Source organism: Entelurus aequoreus, linkage group LG16 (genome assembly GCF_033978785.1).
Source record: "Entelurus aequoreus isolate RoL-2023_Sb linkage group LG16, RoL_Eaeq_v1.1, whole genome shotgun sequence".
Lineage (NCBI taxonomy): Eukaryota > Metazoa > Chordata > Actinopteri > Syngnathiformes > Syngnathidae > Entelurus > Entelurus aequoreus.
In genome coordinates, this window is record NC_084746.1 from 42,200,519 (window position 1) to 42,218,688 (window position 18,170).

Consider the following 18,170-nt stretch of genomic DNA (forward strand, 5'->3'; position numbering starts at 1 on the left):
GGCATACCTTCAAGTACCCCCAGGGGTACGCGTACCCCCATTTGAGAACCACTGCCCTAGGGTTTGATCGAACCCAGGTTAAGAACCACTGTTCTAATGCAACAAGGAACACTAGTGAACAATCCGTTCTATAAGGTTTTAATCTAATAAGAAACATTAATGAATATTTAATTTCATCCATCCATCTTCTTCCGCTTATCCAAGGTCGGTCGCGGGGGCAGCAGCCTAAGCAGGGAAGCCCAGACTTTCCTCTCCCCAGCCACTTCGTCCAGCTCCCGAGGCATTCTCAGGCCAGCCGGGAGACATAGTCTTCCCAACGTGTCCTGGGTCTTCCCCGTGACCTCCTACGGGTCGGACGTGCCCTAAACACCTCCCGAGGGAGGCGTTCAGGTGGCATCCTAACCAGATGCCCGAACCACCTCATCTGACTCCTCTCGATGTGGAGCAGCCGCTGGAACTCTAATCTAACAGGACAACTAACATTCAGTTCTAACAGGGTTCTAATCTAATGCGGATCTATAGTGAACATAACATTCTAATGAGGTTCTGCACCAATATAGAACTAGTGCACAATATTCTACTGAGGTTTTAATCTAATAAGTATAACACAACACAAGTGAACCTATTTTTTAAAATTAATTAATTTATTTTATTGAACAATGTACATACAAACATATGTTCTCAATGTACACAAAAACTAGGGCACTTTCAACATATCTCAACAATTTCAAACCTCAATCAGGTTGAGCAAATACTGTATTTCACAAAACATGTAAAGGAAAGAAAACTAAAGCAAATACAAATAGAATATAAAAAAAATAACAATAGATAATAATACAAAAATAGGATAACATACAATATTCAAACAGACAAAAAAAAAGGCTAATTTACACTTTAAACAAGTGAACCTCTAACAAGGAATTGTGACCATCAGTTCTAATAATGTTTTAATCTAATATGGAACATTAAGTGAACATTGATAAGTTATGATTGCAGTTCTCATCGAGCAAAGATTTGAACATTAATAATGAACGGTGAGTCATTTGAGTTTCAAATGTGTCGTGTGACGCTAAATAACAGTGACGTCACTTCCTCAAGCATCCTGCCGCAGACATCGGCCTCGCCTCTCTCTGCATCGCTTGCTGCTCCAAACAAGCTCATCAGCTCCAACACAAGGTCCAAGATCAAGACCGGACCGGTAAAGCCGTCGAGCAGTCATGCCAGAAACGACCAAAAGTCACGTGATCCTGCTGTCCTGCGGCAGCTTCAATCCCATCACCAAAGGACACATCCATATGTTTGGTGAGTGTTCGATCTGCGCACTGTGACGTCATGGTGAAAAAAATAACACGGCGCTGTCCAGAGGCTGGTGCTGAAATGGAACGGCATCAAAATTCTTCTAGAACGTTATCTGACCCGGTTTGATTGAGTTTGCCAGGGCCTTTATTGTCCACCCTGCCCTCCTCGCTGTGGCGTACTAAATAAAACATGAACACAACCAGTACCGACACGATCACAACACAAAGGTTATGTTCTCAAGATGTATTTTCTTTATAAACACATTGACATATAGCTAATGCTAATTACATGTTTATGTATTTGCTGCGGTTTATCAATTAGCTTTAGTTAGCACCATAGCATAAAAAGTTTTGGGCGGATTCTGATGTAAGTTTCCGGAAATGTCAGAAACAGCATAAGGAACAAGTGTATAGATTTTGGGAGTGATCCGCATAATTTCTAGGACAGACTAAATAACTAAAAAAAAAGACCAGTGATCGGACACACAAAAAGGGCCCCATGCAACAACCAAGTTGGGACAGGGGCTTTATATTTTCATTAATTTCTTTCAAATTTACAATTGACCTGTAATTATATCGTCAAATTGTTTAATACATGCTGTAAGTAAAAAAAAATACTGTGTCGTCATAATTGATGTCCAGTAATAGATAGATAGATAGATAGTACTTTATTGATTCCTTCAGGAGAGTTCCCTCAGGAAAATTAAAATTCCAGCAGCAATGTACAGAATTGAGATCGAATTTTAAAAAGTAAATAATGGGGGTATAAATGAAAACAAAATAGAAAAATATTACAATAGAATAAAAACAAAAAGCATCAATGAGAATACAAATATAACAGTAAAATAAGAATATAACAAGAGAAACTAGGCATTAGTGACCATGTTATGAAAACGTATTACACTGTTATTGTTTTGCATCCCCCGTCATTCTAGTACCCCCCCTCCCTCCCAGAGAGGAGTTGTACAGTCTAATGGCGTGTGGGACAAAGGAGTTTTTTAGTCTATTAGTCCTGCACTTGGGATGAAGCAGTCTAGCACTGAACAGGCTCCTCTGGCTACTGATAACGGTATGCAGAGGGTGACTGGCATCATCCAGGATGCTCACTAGTTTTTCCACAGTCCTCTTCTCTGCCACCGTCACCAGTGAGTCCAGTTTTAGTCCGATCGTAGAACCGGCCCGCCTGATCAGTTTCTCCAGTCTGGAGCTGTCCTTCTTAGATATACTGCCCCCCCAGCACACTACGATGTAGTACAGAACACTGGCAACCACAGACTGGTAGTACATCCACAATAGTTTTTTACTTAAAAATCATAACATCTTCTGGTCCTGGTCCATTGAAAGCTACTGACCACTCTTACTTGTGCTCTAATATTATACAATTATTTTATCTTAAATTGGTTTTAAATACAGATAAAAGCAAGGTAATGGTTTTATCTCATTCAAAGGTGCTACTGGAAAATATTCCAAATATTGTAACATCCCATGGAAACCCTATAGAGCAGGTCTTAAATTACAAGTACTTGGGTTTTACTCTTGATCAGGAGCTTTCATTTAAAGCCCATATTAACAACTTGGTCTCTAAGCTTAGAGTAATGCCTGGTTTCTTTTTTAGAAATAAAAACGGCTTCTCTCTTAAAGTCAGAAAGAAATTGGTGACAGCGACTATCTTGCCCGTAATTGATTATGGAGACGTGCTTTATTTTAGTGCTTCATCTAAATGCCTCCAGTCCTTGGACACTGTTTTTCACTCAGCACTAAGATTTGTTACTGGCTGTCGTAGTCTCACCCACCACTGTCAACTGTATATGAAGTCAGACTTATCTTCATTGAGTGCATGCAGATACACACATTGGCTGACTATAATTTATAAGGCTCTTTTAGGTTTAATGCCTCCATACTTGTGTACTTTGTTACAAAGAAAAAACGGCTGTTGTGCATTACGCTCTAACAATTTGTATGTTTTAACTGTTCCCCATGTACGGACTGAATTTGGCAAAAGAGCTGTTGGTATTGCTGCCCCTCTGGCATGGAATGCATTGCAGACGAAACTGAAACTCACTGAACTACTTCCATTTGGAGCATTCCGTTTTGTCCTGAGGGACAGACAGCGAGAGACGTTTGTACAGTGCCTGTGTTTTTAAAAGGTGTAAATCTTTATTGTTTCACAGTTCTCTTTTATGTATTTTAAAATCTATGTCTAAACGTATTACTTTTTGGAAACTGCTCTGTGACACGTGCTGTTGACCTCTTGGCCAGGTCACCCTTGTGAAAGAGATTTTGATCTCAATGGGTTTCTTATCTGGTTAAATAAAGGTTCTAATAACGATAGAAGGGGAACGGGTTACACCTTACGTTACGAGGCTGGAACCTCTTTGTGTGTCAACCCACAGAGTCAAAGAGGGTTAACTCCATCCATCCATCCATCCATCGTCCCACGCGGGTTCCCAGCTGCACTCGGACGAGAGGCAGGGTACCCGGAAAGAACCCACGCAGTCACGAGGAGAACATGCAAACTCCACACAGAAAGAACCCAGTACCTTTTTGCTGTGAAGCACAAGTGCTAATTAACCACTATAAAATTAACGCGCCCAGTTTCTTGAGACGATTCAAAGAACGAACTCTGTTTGTAAGCGACAGTTGTAGAAAACACACACTCACCGAAATAGTGATTTAATGTATATTTCGACTAATTACCTCTTCTAGGAGGTTATGAATTGGTTGGGGTTTGTTTGTCTGTTTATTTGTTAGTTGATTAGCAACATAGCTCTGAAAGTTTTGGGTGAAGTTTAATTAAACTTTCAGGAAATGGGACAGGGAAGTTATCACATTTTGGAGATGATCCGGATCATAGTCTGGATTTGGGATTTTTTAAAATAGTTTTTACTGTTGGGAGATAAAGCTTTGTACATTTTTGAGCCCTCAGAGTGCTTTTCTATAAGTTTGTTTGGACTCACTACCATACCTACTTAATGTGTGTGTGTGTGTGTGTGTGTGTTGTGTTTAAATGTGCAGAGAAAGCGAGAGACTACCTGCACAAAACAGGACGTTTCATCGTGATCGGAGGGATCATTTCACCGGTGCACGATTCCTATGGCAAACCAGTGAGTGTATTTGTCCACAAGGCTAATGAGATCAAAAATCACATTTGTATTGTATCTATGACAAAACCCGGAGGTACGACTGGCTGGAGGTTGTAGAAAAGTGATGAGTCAGGACTGACAGGTTGTGTTTGCAGGGTCTGGTGTCCAGCAGGCATCGCCTGACCATGTGTCAGCTGGCTGTGCGGTCGTCTGATTGGATCCGGTGAGTCATGTGACCTGTCACAGCGTGCGTCTTGAGACAGGCTATTCTATGTGCTTCTTGTGACAGGGTGGACCCGTGGGAGTGTTACCAGGACACCTGGCAGACCACCTGTAGCGTGCTGGAGCACCACCGTGACCTCATGAAGGCGAGTGCCAGCTGCAGAGTAGGTATGCCCACAGCAGTCCACCGTCATCACATGTCGTTATTGTCATCCTCAGAGAGTGACCGGCTGTATCTTGTCTAACGTCAACACGCCGTCTTCCACTCCCGTCATTGGGCAGCCACAAAACCAGGCTCCGCCTATTTACCTGAACCACAACAACATGAAGCACACGACCACTTCCGGTAAGTCCAAGTTTGCGAGCGTGAGGAAGATGACGATGAAGACTGTTTGTGTGTGTCCCAGTTAAAGTTTGGGGTAAGCTGAGTGAGAGTCTGGGGAAGGTTTGCTGCGTTCGTCCTCACCTGGATCGATTCACCTTTGTGGGTGAGTGCTGGCACACAACATCACCTCAAGTGGCACACAACCACACTTCCTGTGTGTGTTTGATGCCATGTGCTCTCTGACAGATGAAAACGCCAACTTGGGGCCAGCCATGACCTACGAGGAGATCGGTGAGTCTCCATCATGTGTTGCCCTTCCTTTGTGTCTCAGTAACCCCGCCTCCTCTCCTTGTAGAGTTGCGTATCTTGCTCCTGTGTGGAAGTGATCTTCTGGAATCATTCTGCATCCCTGGCCTGTGGAAGGACAGTGATGTAAGCCCCACCCCTCATCCTCCCTCCTCCCCGTATGATCATGGTCACAGCATGTGTCTCCATTAGTACACTTATGTACTTACTTAGTCTTTTAGTGCATAAGTGTGTTCACGCTCGTGTACTTACACTTAGTCTTTTGAGTACATTGGCTGAGTGCTTTAACATACGGTACACTGTCAGTACTAGGAAGTTGTTGTGAAAACACTCAAATGGTCCACGCACAGTGATGGACACTTACCACCCTCAATAGTTGCCATCTTGGCTCCATAGCAAAAAGGGAGGGGCTAACTTGAGTGGTTGCAATTTACTATTAAAAAGGTGGAGGAAGAAGAAAAACTGCAGTATTTTTATTTTAGGTACAGTAATTGCACAATGACACGTATATATTTCAAACAGCATTGTTAAATCCACTCAGGATATAAGGACAGTGCACGGTGTACTTGGGGTGGGAAGAAATATTGCAATATATCGCAATACTTTTTCTAATGACATAATATTAGAGATGTTTGATAATATCGGACTGCTGATATTATCGGCTGATAAATGCTTTAAAATGTAATATCGGAAATTATCGGTATCGGTTTCAAAAAGTAAAATTTATGACTTTTTAAAACGCTGCTGTACGGAGTGGTACACGGACGTAGGGAGAAGTACAGAGCAGTAGCGTCTCCCAGTCATACTTGCCAACCCTCCCGATTTTCCTGGGAGACTCCCGTATTTCAGTGCCCCTCCCGAAAATCTCCCGGGGCAACCATTCTCCCGAATTTCTCTCGATTTCCACCCAGACAGCAATATTGGGGGCGTGCCTTAAAGGCACCGCCTTTGCGTGCCGGCACAATCACATAATATCTACGGCTTTTCACACACACAAGTGAATGTAATTCATACTTGGTCAACAGCCATACAAGTCACACTGAGGGTGGCCGTATAAACAACATTAACACTTTTGCAAATATGCGCCACACTGTGAACCCACACCAAACAAGAATGACAAACACATTTCGGGAGAACATCCGCACCGTAACACAACATAAACACAACAGAACAAATACCCAGAACCCCTTGCAGCACTAACTCTTCCGGTACGCTACAATATACACCCCCCACCACACACACACCTCAACCCCGCCCACCTTAATCTCTTCATGCTCTCTCAGGGAGAGCATGTCCCAAATTCCAAGCTGCTGTTTTGAGGCATGTTAAAAAAAAAAAGCACTTTGTGACTTCACTAACAAATATGGCAGTGCCATGTTGGCATTTTTTTCCATAACTTGACTTGATTTATTTTGGAAAACCTTGTTACATTGTTTAAGGCACCCGGCGGGGCATCACAACAAAATTAGGCATAATAATGTGTTAATTCCACGACTGTATATATCGGTATCGGTTGATATCGGAATCAGTAATTAAGAGTTGGACAATATCGGAATATTGGATATTGGCAATAAAGCCATTATCGGACATCTCTATATATTATAGATTTTTTTATAGATAAAAAAATGAACAAAGTAACTTAGTTTGTCCTATAAATTATTACTGTCAGCTCGTGCACATATATTGTATTTTAAGATGCATTTTAAATGTATTAACTATATAGTATATTGTGATATAATGCCATATATTACAATATTTAAAATGATCTTAATTAAACATCTCTAAATTAGCCCATTTTATGATCATATTCAGGGCAGAAAAGAAATGGTGCTGGTGTTCAGCTTTCCTGGCTGCTCAGTGCACGCACAAATACGGGTAGAAACCAGATGAAGCAGTGGCAGGTGTTTCCTGTGTGTGCATACAGATGGAGGTGATCGTGGGCGATTTTGGGATAGTGGTGGTTCCTCGTGACGGCGTCGACACGGAGAGGATCATGAACCATTCGTCGGTTCTCCGCAAGCACAAGGTCCTGTCGAACCATGACAGAGTCTGACGCAGTCTTTCCTTGCCCTAACCTTTGCCCCCTCTGGCTCACAGGACAACATCATTGTGGTGAAGGACGCCACCAACCATCCCATGGCCATTGTCAGCTCCACCAAGAGCAGGTAAGCGGTGTAATTTCCTATTGTTGTCAGGCTAACAGCCTGTCTTTATGTGATATGTGAAAATGGCGAGGTAAAACGCTTTGTGTTACGCCGGCCCCGCCCCGGCAGACTGGCCCTGCAGCACGGCGACGGCCATGTTGTGGACTACCTGAACCAGCCGCGTCATCGACTACATCCTGCAGACTCAGCTGTACATCAAGGCCTCGGGATAAAGGACCACCTTTAGGTTGTGTGACTTTGCCATCATGGCGGGGTTGGTCACCCAACTTCCTGTTATTCATCAAGTCAGTGGATGCATGCAACACGCTCGCCAATGTGACAGCAGTATCCTCGCCCACCGTTTGTGTTGACGTTACAGTCCCTCCAGGATTTTCTTGATGTTGCGATTGTGCCAATTCATGCCAATTAAACCAATCCCTCGCAACTTTGTCCAATCCCCGTACCTTACCGGCGCCTTTCGGCAAATCCTCGTTAATCCAGCCAAGCAGATTTGTCCCAACAGCACTCCAAGGCAACGCGATTCTGTAACCAATCAAATGCGCCGCCCAGACGTCTTCACTTCCATGTTTACATGACACATGTGGTCGTGCTATGGTAATCTCTCATTGCCACTCAGTCACTAACAAAAATCACAGCTACTGTATAGACCTCAAAAGTTCCCCGATGTTTCCAACAAAGTGGCGGGTAAACTATACGCAAAATGGAATTTACGATCAATTTTCAAGCGTAAAACCTGCACAAATGTGCACGTGAACATTTTGCAACTTTTGTACGACAGAGCAAACAAAGAGACAAATAAAAAAACTTTTACAAACTTTCATGTAAGTGAATTGGTCAAATGTGTAAACGTGCCAGGAGATGGAACACACGGTTGCTCAAGAGATCTATAAAATACACTAAAGATATACTTAATGAATAAAGAATATTTGAAAATGACCTTAATAGGCATATTTGCATATACAGTATCTCACCCTTCAATTTTTTATTACAGTCCATCTTTGCAAGGGAGAATATATAAGCTTGGATATACTTCGGAGTACATACTGGTATAACAAAATGTGTAATTTCTATAAGAATGTCCCTTGAGAGTAGTTGTGTTTACTCGTCTTTGGCTGTGAACTGTAAAAATGTGTATTGTATTTTTTTCTCATGTGAAGGCTGAGATAGCATTTTTAGTCATTTCTTTGCAGGAATACTTGTGTGCTTTGTTGTGGCAAATAATAAATAAAGCTTATTATGCACATTTTTGTGTGCCATGTTGGTAAAATGCTTTCTCAGTTTCTTTTTTTTACCTTTTCTCTAACAAATGTTCCAATCATAATTACAGGGTGAAAATTATAACAATGTACTGCAACTTTCACCAGATAAACCTGGCATCTTTAACCACAATTTTTGTGAAAAACGTCAAAATCAGGATCTCAAAACAGGCCCCCAGCAGAGATCCTGGGGGTACTGTTACATTACTGTCAATATTCAATAATGTTAGTTTAATGTGCAAATATTATTTAAGATTTGTTGAAATCTGTGCTTTTTGGGGTCAGGGTTAAACAATAAAAACACTGATAGCAAATTAATGAAGTCAAAAGCGGGTAACATAAAAAAGAAAAAGAGAACTTTTTAAAAGGCTGCTGGTAAATCAGGCATTTAAGGCTGAAACAATCGCGAATAACCTGAGTAATCCTGGGGGGACTGATATTAGCATATGTTAGTCTCATCATTAATACAACGCCAGCTGTTTGTTCAGGTGATGGGCAACAGGCCCCTCCCCCAATTTAGAGTGGAACATGAATCTTTTGACCAATAAACACTTATTATTATTTTTCAGGTGAACACATTCAGGACTTAGAGTAATGGCTTTTTCCTGAATTAAAGCCCAATGGTGTTTGTTTTCAGTGGTGCGCATGCTCAGCACTTTTTTGCTTCTGGTTCTGCTGGTTCTTATTCGGGTATGAATCTTTGTAGACCAATAAAATATGACACTGTCTCTTTGTTACATTCATTTATTTGACAGATTACAAGTTAAATATTGATTGATCACCTGATTATTTGGCAGGCAAATAGAAATGTATGTACAAATTCTTATATAAATAGAAAAATAACAAATGTGCATGCCATTGCTGAAGTAAGTAAGAAAGATGTGACTTCCTGTTGGAGAACGAAAAGAAGAGACTGTAGCCAAGCTGTGAAACAAAATAGTCGCCTGTCTCACGGAAGCTCTGTGGGGGCACCGTTAAAGCAGCCATTGGGAATGGCTCTCAGGATGTCCTCCAGGTTGATGACGTCTGCTAAGGATGGTCTCGATGTCCTGGTTAAGGGTGTCCAGCAGGAGGCGCTGAGCAGCCTCCTTCGCCTCAAAGTTTCTCAGCCGGGGCCTCAGTTGACCTCCACATCGTTGCGGATGCCTGCCATGGAGTCCTCCAGCTGCTGCAGACGTTTCGGGTCCAGCGTGCCTGGTTGGTCTGCAGTGAAAAAAAAAAGAAGAGGTAAGAGGTCACCAGCGGGGGACAGTACAGCAGGTGTCGCATGTCATACTGATGTTAGCCAGCGCGTTGGTGATGTCTCGCAGCGTTTTTCCTGCAGCGTCTCTGGCCAATTTGGCATTACTTAATGCCTCTTCTGCTCCACCAAGAGCCTGCAAATTAAACATGTCAACAACGTCAGCTTTCTTTATGTTGTTTTGTCAGTCGCAATTGACCTCTCACCTCCTCTGCCTCTGCTTCCTGTCTTCTAGCGTCGTTCATCCTGTCGTCCAGATCTGTGGTGAAATCGTCGACTTGAGTGCGCAGGTTTTTGGCACCTTCGTTTATTTTAGTGGCGTTGTTCACGAGGCCGGCGTGAGATGGTAACGAACTCGCCGTTCCCTGGGGAGTCAAGTACCAGTTTGTTTGTCAACTGAGACTTTTGGCTAAGCTAACACAAATTGCTAAGCTAGGCTAACACGTAGTACAGTACCTCCAGTGCAGGGATCAGTTTCTCCAGCATGTTGATGGAAGCCATCGCCTGGTCCGAGTCTTCAGACACACCACTCAGCAACCCTAACGTCTCTGCATTGTTTTTGTCGGCTCGCTGGATGGTTGCATTGATGACAGGAAGTCGCTTGATGGCGGCGTCCGCCAGCACCTTATTGCTATCAATCTGCTGGTCGAAGCCTGAGAACGTAGAGGTGGGAAGATGCTCAGCGCTGTAGCGCCTTTACATGTTTGTGATCATGAGTTCACCTCTGAGAGCGTTGAGAGCGCCGTCAAGCTTGTCGGTGTTGCTCCTGATGCGTTGTAGCGCCCCATCAGTGTCAGCCTTGGCGGTGTTCACTCTGTCTATCAGCGTGTTCAGGCCCTGTGAAGGGTCACATGACAACTCAGACGACACCTGACGTTATATGTACTGTATACTTCCTGATAGTCAGAGAACCAACCTGCTGAGTGCTTCTGCCCTGCGCCAAAAGATCCTGGGTGGCGACTTTGTCTCGCTGGATGTTGTCCTGCAGCGCCTCAAAACCCGCCAGATTTCCGTCCGCGGCCTCTCTCAGGAAATCCAACTTGGCTGCCATGGCGTCCGTCTCCTCCTGAGCAGAATGAGAAGTCAGCTGACGTTTGAAGAATTTCCACTATTGTCCAGGTTACCTTCATGGCGGACGGGACGTCTTTCTCCATCTTGGCAATGTCTTTCAAAGTGCCGCCTGCCATGGTCATCAGGTTTGTGGCCTCATTGCCCACATTGACCGCCCCATTCTCTAAGCCTTTAGCCCGGCCCGCCATGTTGTCGTACCTGAGCAGGCGCACACACTGTCAGAACGCCAGAAGGAAAATGGAAGACGCTGTGCTGGAAATACTTACATAGTTTTCACGCCTCCAATCACATCTTTCACCTTCTTCTCCTCATTCACCAGCGTGCGCATCAACTCCAAACCTTTGTTGGCGTCGCTCAGAGCGTCCTTGGCGCTCACGTCCACTGTGTCCGCCTTCGTTAGATGTCTAACACAGACACACGTTTACATATTACTATGTATTACTGCGTTAATATTACTGCGTTTACACTACAACATTTAGACTACTACATTTGCACTACTACATTCACACTATTGCATTTACAAAACTACATTTAGACTACTGCGCTACATTACTGCGTTTACACTATTGCATTTACACTACTACAATTACACTACCTCATTTACACTATTGTGTTTATATTAACACATTTACACTACTGCATTTAACAATACTACATTTACAGTAATGTGTTTACGCTACTGCACTTACACTACCATATTTACACTTCTAATTTTACACTAGCACATTTACACTACCACATTGAAACTACCGTATTTACACTACTGCATTTACGCAACTAAATGTGCCACATTTACATTAATACATTTTCACTACCACATTCGCATTTACACTACCACATTTACGGTGCCGCATTTACACTACCACTTTTACACCACATTTACATTACTATTTTTAACCCTTTGTAACTGCAATGGATGGCAGTGAATTTTCTAGAGCTCAACTAGGACAAAACAGAGATTTTAGTTATAGGTCCTGATGAGCAGAGGGAGAAACTTTTACCAAAATTACAAGCAACACAGTCTATAAAAAATCTGGGCGTAATTTTTGACTCGCCGTCGGCTTAATGGTCGATTTTAAAGTTCTATTATTAGTTTTTAAATGTCATAATGGCCTTGCGCCTTCTTATCTATCTGCCCTGCTTTTACCGTATCAACCCTCACGGATTCTGAGGTCCTCTGGCAATGGCCTTTTAGCTTTTCCGAATACCAGAACAAAGACCCACTATGGCGCCCACCGTGGAACAGCTTGCCAAAAAGCGTTGAACTTTTAAAAAAAAAAGACTAAATACACAACTTTTTAATCAGGCTTTTCACTAATCATCTGTTTTTAATTATTTTATTGTTACTTTTATTGTAATTTTTACATATTTTTTTGTCATATGTTTCGTACTATGTATACATACATATATATACATACATATATATATATATATATATATATATATATATATATATATATATATATATATATATTTATATATATATATATATATATATATATATATATATATATACATACATATATATATATATATATATATATATATATATATATATATATATATACACATACATACATATATATATATATATATATATATATATATATATATATATATATATATATATATATATATATATATATATACATACACACACACACACACACACACATATGTATATATATATATATATATATATATATATATATATATACATACACACACACACACACACACACATATGTATATATATATATACATACACACACACACACACAAATATATATACATATATATATATATATATATATATATATATATATATATATATATATATATATATATAATATAATATATATATATATATATATATATATATATATATATTTTTTTTTTTTAATGCTCATTTCAATGCGTTTTCTTTATTTTCATGACTATTTACATTGTAGATTGTCACTGAAGGCATCAAAACTGACACCTGTGAAGTGAAAACCCTTTCGGGTGACTACCTCTTGAAGCTCATCGAGAGAATGATCTACAAATCACAACAGAATCCATACTAATTTCAACATGGCTTCCTGGTACAAATTACCTTGCATGAAACAAAATTGCCCCTCATAATTAAAAAGGCCAGTAAAACAATTGGATCCCCCACAGACCTCTCTCACAGATCTCTACACTCAGGCAGTTACTGTACCAAGCAAGCCACCTCCATCATTCAGGACCCGACACAGCCACTGCACTCATCATTCCTGCTGCTACCATCATGCCGGCGCTTTAAAGTCCCACTTGCCCGGAAAAACACATAAAAAAAACACCTTATTCTCACTGCCATTATCGCTACAAAAATAGATGAGCACTGCTGCATCATCTTTTATATCCATTATGTTTTGTGATTATGTTTTATGTCATATTTCTATTTTTGATCTCTTATTGTTTTGCTCTGTAAGTTATCTTAGAGCCTGTCGAAGATGATTTCGGTTTTGTAACAGACAGTAAAGGTTATCTATCTATCTACACAACTGCATTTACACAATTTCATTTACCCTACCATTTTTACACACTATATTTACAGTACTATATTTACATTATTGCATTTACACTACTGAATTTATAATAACGCATTTACACTACAGCGTTTTACACTAATACTTTTACACTACTGCATTTACACCACCACATTTACATTACTACATTTACACTACTACGTTATACTACTACGCTTAAGGTGTTCACAAAATTCAGCAACTTGTGGGCGGAGTAGACTGCGCGTGGAATGTCCGGAGTCATCAGAGGTATTATAGTCGGGTGCACTTCTGCGTTTTAGTTTCCTGTGAAATTTCTGCAAAATTCTTTGAATTACAGTATGTGTGTGGTGAACGCACTTATCAGCCAAGGTTGTCGCCGTCTTTGCAAACTCAGAGAGAAGGTTTGGACTCAGCGGGTCGTCTCCCACTGCAACATCCTGCAGAAAGAACAAAAGTTTATCATGAACTTCGTCTTGGTCATCACAAGTCTTGTGTCTCAGGTGACGAAAGTCACCTGATGCAACATAATGTAAGAGGGCTTACAGCCGATCGAAGGTCTGCCTTGGCGCTGTTCAGTGTGCGTTTCATGTCATCCATTAATTTTTGAAGCTGATCCGCTTTGGTCCTGTAGGTCTGCTGCCGTTGTTTTATGTCATCGGTGGCCTTTGCCATGTTCTGGACGTCTTGTTCCTCGGACAGTTGTTTTCTGCCAATGGAGGACAGACCTTGCTGCAGTTGCTTATCCAAGTCTGTTGGAGAGCATTGCAAACAATCAGTCAACAAACGCTTCTGATCGCTTTGCTCTCGGCCCACTCATGGACGCGTGATATCACACCTGTCAGCCGCTCAACGTCGCCCTCCAGGTCGCTGACCAGCAGTGCGGCGGCACGTAACCTGGCCTCAACGTCTGCGTTGTTAGTGGGTTTGAAGCCACCGCCAATCTGCGAATTCAGCGCCTCCAGCTGCTGCATTCTGACGGCCAACAAGTCCACCTGATGTCTCAGAAGAAGATCAGGATGTTGAGGACACTGTCAGTGGAGGGAAGATTATCAGTCTTACCCCACCCCTCACCTTGTCTTTGGCTGAGTTGAAACAGGAGGGACATTCGCGGGACAACTGACATTTTTCCCCCTCAAAGCCCGGCTTGCAGCGACAACGGCCACCATCGTCACACTGCAGCGACTCGGCGCCCCGAAGGTCGCATTCACACGCTGTAGAGCAAACGTTAGCATAGTCTTCAAACCATTCCAACATCCACACACCTGGCTTAGTCAGGACATTCGGACTAACAATATTACACATTCTCAAAGCAGCCATTTCCCCCTAAATCCCACATTTTCCGTCCCACAAATTCCTTCTGATCTTGAGATTTTTTTTCAAACAGATTAAAACATTTCAACATAAAAACTTTCAGCTATTTCAAATCATTCAGGCTATTTTACACATTCCCAAAATTCCAGGTTATCCTATAATGCCAACTCACGCCTGCAGGCGTCGACCACTCTGCGGTGATAGAACCCTGGCAAGCAGATGTCACATCGTCGTCCCATGGTGTTGTTGACACACTTCAGACATTCTCCACTCGTACGATCGCAGCTTCCTGCCACACTGACATCTATGTGGCCGCTACACTCGCAAGGTCGGCATGGTCGCAGCCCACCAATGCCCCCTGCAGGAGAGCCATAGAACCCCTCCATACATTCGTCACAGCGAACACCTGAACATACACGGAGACAGACTTTGTTAGTTGCTTTAATAAACCGCCCTCTGGTGGTTGGGAGTGTAAACTACAGACAACCAACCTGTGGTTCCAAGTGGACAGAAATTACATCTGGGTTGCACTGATCCAACAACCAGTGAGCACGATGCTCCTTCTGGACAGGGACACCTGATGCAGTTTCTGGTCCAGAGATCCCAGTAGAACCCGTCTGGGCAGCGCTGTGTCTCATCCGCAGGGTAACAGTCGCCTGTGTTCGAGTCGCAGTCACCCCCGCCACAGCTGCAGGGCTCGCACGGGCTGAAGGCACCGTTCGCGGCCTTCCGGCGCCTGAAACCTGTTGCGCATTGTTCGCAGAAGTTGCCGTCATATCCCTCTGGGCAGGAGCAAACCCGGACCCAGCTGGCCGGGACGCCATCCCCTTGCTTTGCCCACACCAGTTTCACGTTGTCAAGGTAACCTCGTCCTAGAGAGAAGCAACAGTTCAGACAACGACAAAAGGGTGGGTACTGCCATGTCTAGGCCTAAGAATCACCTTTATCACCAAAGGTAGCCCGTATCTTGATGGCGCTGAGGTTCTGGAGGAGCGTCTGGAACTGGAAGGGGGAGAGTTGTGGACGCCACCTGCTTCCGGGCTGCTCGTCCAGTCTGAAAGCACACAAAGACTTCAATGGTTTATGTAAAGGTCCAAACAGGGTTGGCAGTGTTGGCTATAAGATGCTAATTGGCGATTTTGAGCAAGGTAAACAACATGATTTGACCCAAAGGTTTTGACCCTCACCAAGGAGTCATTATTTCATGTCACATACACCATGAGTCGAGTCCTGGTCAAACCTGGATCCGCTTTTGGCTGTAGACTCAGTTCCAGAGCGCCGCGTGTCATGCAGCTATTAACGTAAGAGCAGCGGATTCCTGTTTTGTTTCTACTTGCTGGAGCGCCAGGAATGTTCCCGCTTCTCCCACAACACCTTCGCGCAGCAGCCAGAACTCGACTAAGTGGGCGTAGCTCTCACCTGAAGGTGTAGTTGAGCTTCTGTCCGCAGGGAACCACTGAGCGCAGGTCGCCCAACGAGGCAGATACTCTATGACCGGAACCTTCCAGAATTACATCGTTCATAGACGGGTGTGGAATGCCACGATCCAGACGCAATGAGAAGGACAAGTTCCGGCCGTAACTTAGCAACCTGTTGCCCAGGAAGGAAGCTGGAGGAAAAAAACAAGACTGGGGTCAGTGGGAGGAGAGAAAGAGGGATGCAGGTTGCTGTCATTCACACCTGGAGCATACAGGTAGACCGGCAGACTGTTCCTGGAGATGACCTCCACATCCTGGTGCTTTGGGGACCAGCGATAGTGGACATCTGCTGGAGTGAGGCCTTGTGAAGTCGCCGCCTTCCAATCTTCTGTTCCTAGAAACACAACATGTCACGACTGCTGTTCCTCCAGGCTTTTTTTGTAAAATGGGTGTCAGAAAGCAAAGGGTGTGGCAACGAAAAGTTACCGAGTGCAAAGGTGGAGGTGATGTTGTGGACTGTGTAAGTGGACTGAGGGGAACATTTGCTGCTGTGACCGTAGCAGAAACACAATGGAGCACCAGAATCTTCGCTGCGTCGGCGCCTGCAAACAACATGGAACAGGATGTTTACAGAAAATAAAGTTTCACTTAATTTCTGGTCCAAGGTTCATGAGGACCAACCTCTGTAAGCAGCCATTGGGTCCGATTGCTCCATCTGGGCAGCGGTCGCACTTTTGTCCCGTGACACCTTCTTTACAAGTACAACGCCCCCTGTGGTCACACATGGTACCAATGGAACCTGGAAGAACAAAGGTTGAATGAGGCTATATCTGTGATGCGTCCAGGTAACAGTTATGTCACACGGGTAACTGACCTCCGGTGTGGCAGCCACACGGTATGCAGCTCAGTGACGCTCCCTGCTGGTAGAAGCCATCTTTGCAGCGCTCGCAGTGGCGGCCTTCGCTATTCCCCTTGCAAGTGACACAACGCAGGCCCAGCTTGTCCAGCAGGCACTGCCCAGATCGGCCATTGCATTCACAGCGGAACCCTGTTGGACAAATAGCATTGATTGATTGATCTAAACTGTTATTAGTAGATTGCACAGTACAGTACATATTCCGTACAATTGACCACTAAATGGTAACACCCGAATACGTTTTTCAACTTGTTTAAGTCGGGGTCCACGTTAATCAATTCATGGTAACACTATCATATCTGTAAAAGTCTCTCTCACGTGACCTGTGTGTCAGCCCTCGAGGACACCTTGGGACAAAAACATGATCCGTGTGCCGGTCAACAACAAACACTGACAGCATAAGCGCCATAGGATAACTGGGGAACTTGAATCAAAGTCTAGACCTGATAGAGCGCTGGCAGTGAGTTCAGGGAGCGTCTATTTGCCTTAGCGCTGGGGCGAAGTTCACATACATTAAGGAGAGATGTCATGTGACAACTAAGACGTTGCCGCTGGTGCTTTCAAGATAACAGTGTAAAAGTCAAAGGTAAATGCCACGTACAAATATTTAGTTTGACCCTTGGTCTAATTGGTTGTCACGGTAACATGAAAACATGACTTACGGTTGGTGGCTGTGACGGCGCAAAGGGCGAAGAAAAGTATATATAGCGACATCCAGCTGACCTCCATGTCGTCTTCTTATCAAACGCCAGTCCAAAATCCTGGTGGATCTCCAGTAGTCGACTTTTAAGTGCAGTGCTGCTGCACGTCAGGACACGCAGCGCATACTCACACATGAGTAGTGTGTGCTGGGCGTTGTTCTGCCATTCGTCAGACTAAGAAGTCTGTATGTATTCACCCCAACCCATTAACCCAAGTCAACGTTGCTTCATTGTGAAAAAGCACATGTTCTTGAATGCCTCATGGACATTAGCATGGTATTAACTCCTGAACGCCTCATGGACATTAACACAGAATGTTTATCAGCA

General features: G+C 43.3%; 2 protein-coding genes across 2 annotated transcripts; one reads left to right on the forward strand and one right to left on the reverse strand.

Annotated features, from left to right (window-relative positions):
- Nucleotides 1-1,098: 1,098 nt before the first annotated feature.
- nmnat2 (nicotinamide nucleotide adenylyltransferase 2) lies at nucleotides 1,099-9,383 on the forward strand. The gene is given in 12 exon segments (XM_062022949.1): nucleotides 1,099-1,302; nucleotides 4,314-4,402; nucleotides 4,537-4,604; nucleotides 4,671-4,749; nucleotides 4,823-4,949; nucleotides 5,011-5,091; nucleotides 5,175-5,219; nucleotides 5,284-5,360; nucleotides 7,159-7,260; nucleotides 7,332-7,399; nucleotides 7,508-7,559; nucleotides 7,561-9,383. Coding segments are annotated over 12 exon segments (924 nt in total). The 5' UTR covers nucleotides 1,099-1,217; the 3' UTR covers nucleotides 7,612-9,383.
- Nucleotides 9,384-9,407: 24 nt separating this feature from the next.
- lamc2 (laminin, gamma 2) lies at nucleotides 9,408-17,926 on the reverse strand. The gene is given in 23 exon segments (XM_062022951.1): nucleotides 9,408-9,682; nucleotides 9,684-9,775; nucleotides 9,778-9,858; nucleotides 9,932-10,031; nucleotides 10,102-10,260; nucleotides 10,352-10,548; nucleotides 10,618-10,732; nucleotides 10,812-10,961; nucleotides 11,020-11,164; nucleotides 11,233-11,370; nucleotides 13,855-13,934; nucleotides 14,041-14,246; nucleotides 14,333-14,489; nucleotides 14,569-14,708; nucleotides 14,981-15,214; nucleotides 15,300-15,680; nucleotides 15,750-15,862; nucleotides 16,228-16,417; nucleotides 16,489-16,620; nucleotides 16,713-16,828; nucleotides 16,908-17,025; nucleotides 17,101-17,274; nucleotides 17,805-17,926. Coding segments are annotated over 23 exon segments (3,363 nt in total). The 5' UTR covers nucleotides 17,872-17,926; the 3' UTR covers nucleotides 9,408-9,604.
- Between the last annotated feature and the right edge of the window lie 244 nt (nucleotides 17,927-18,170).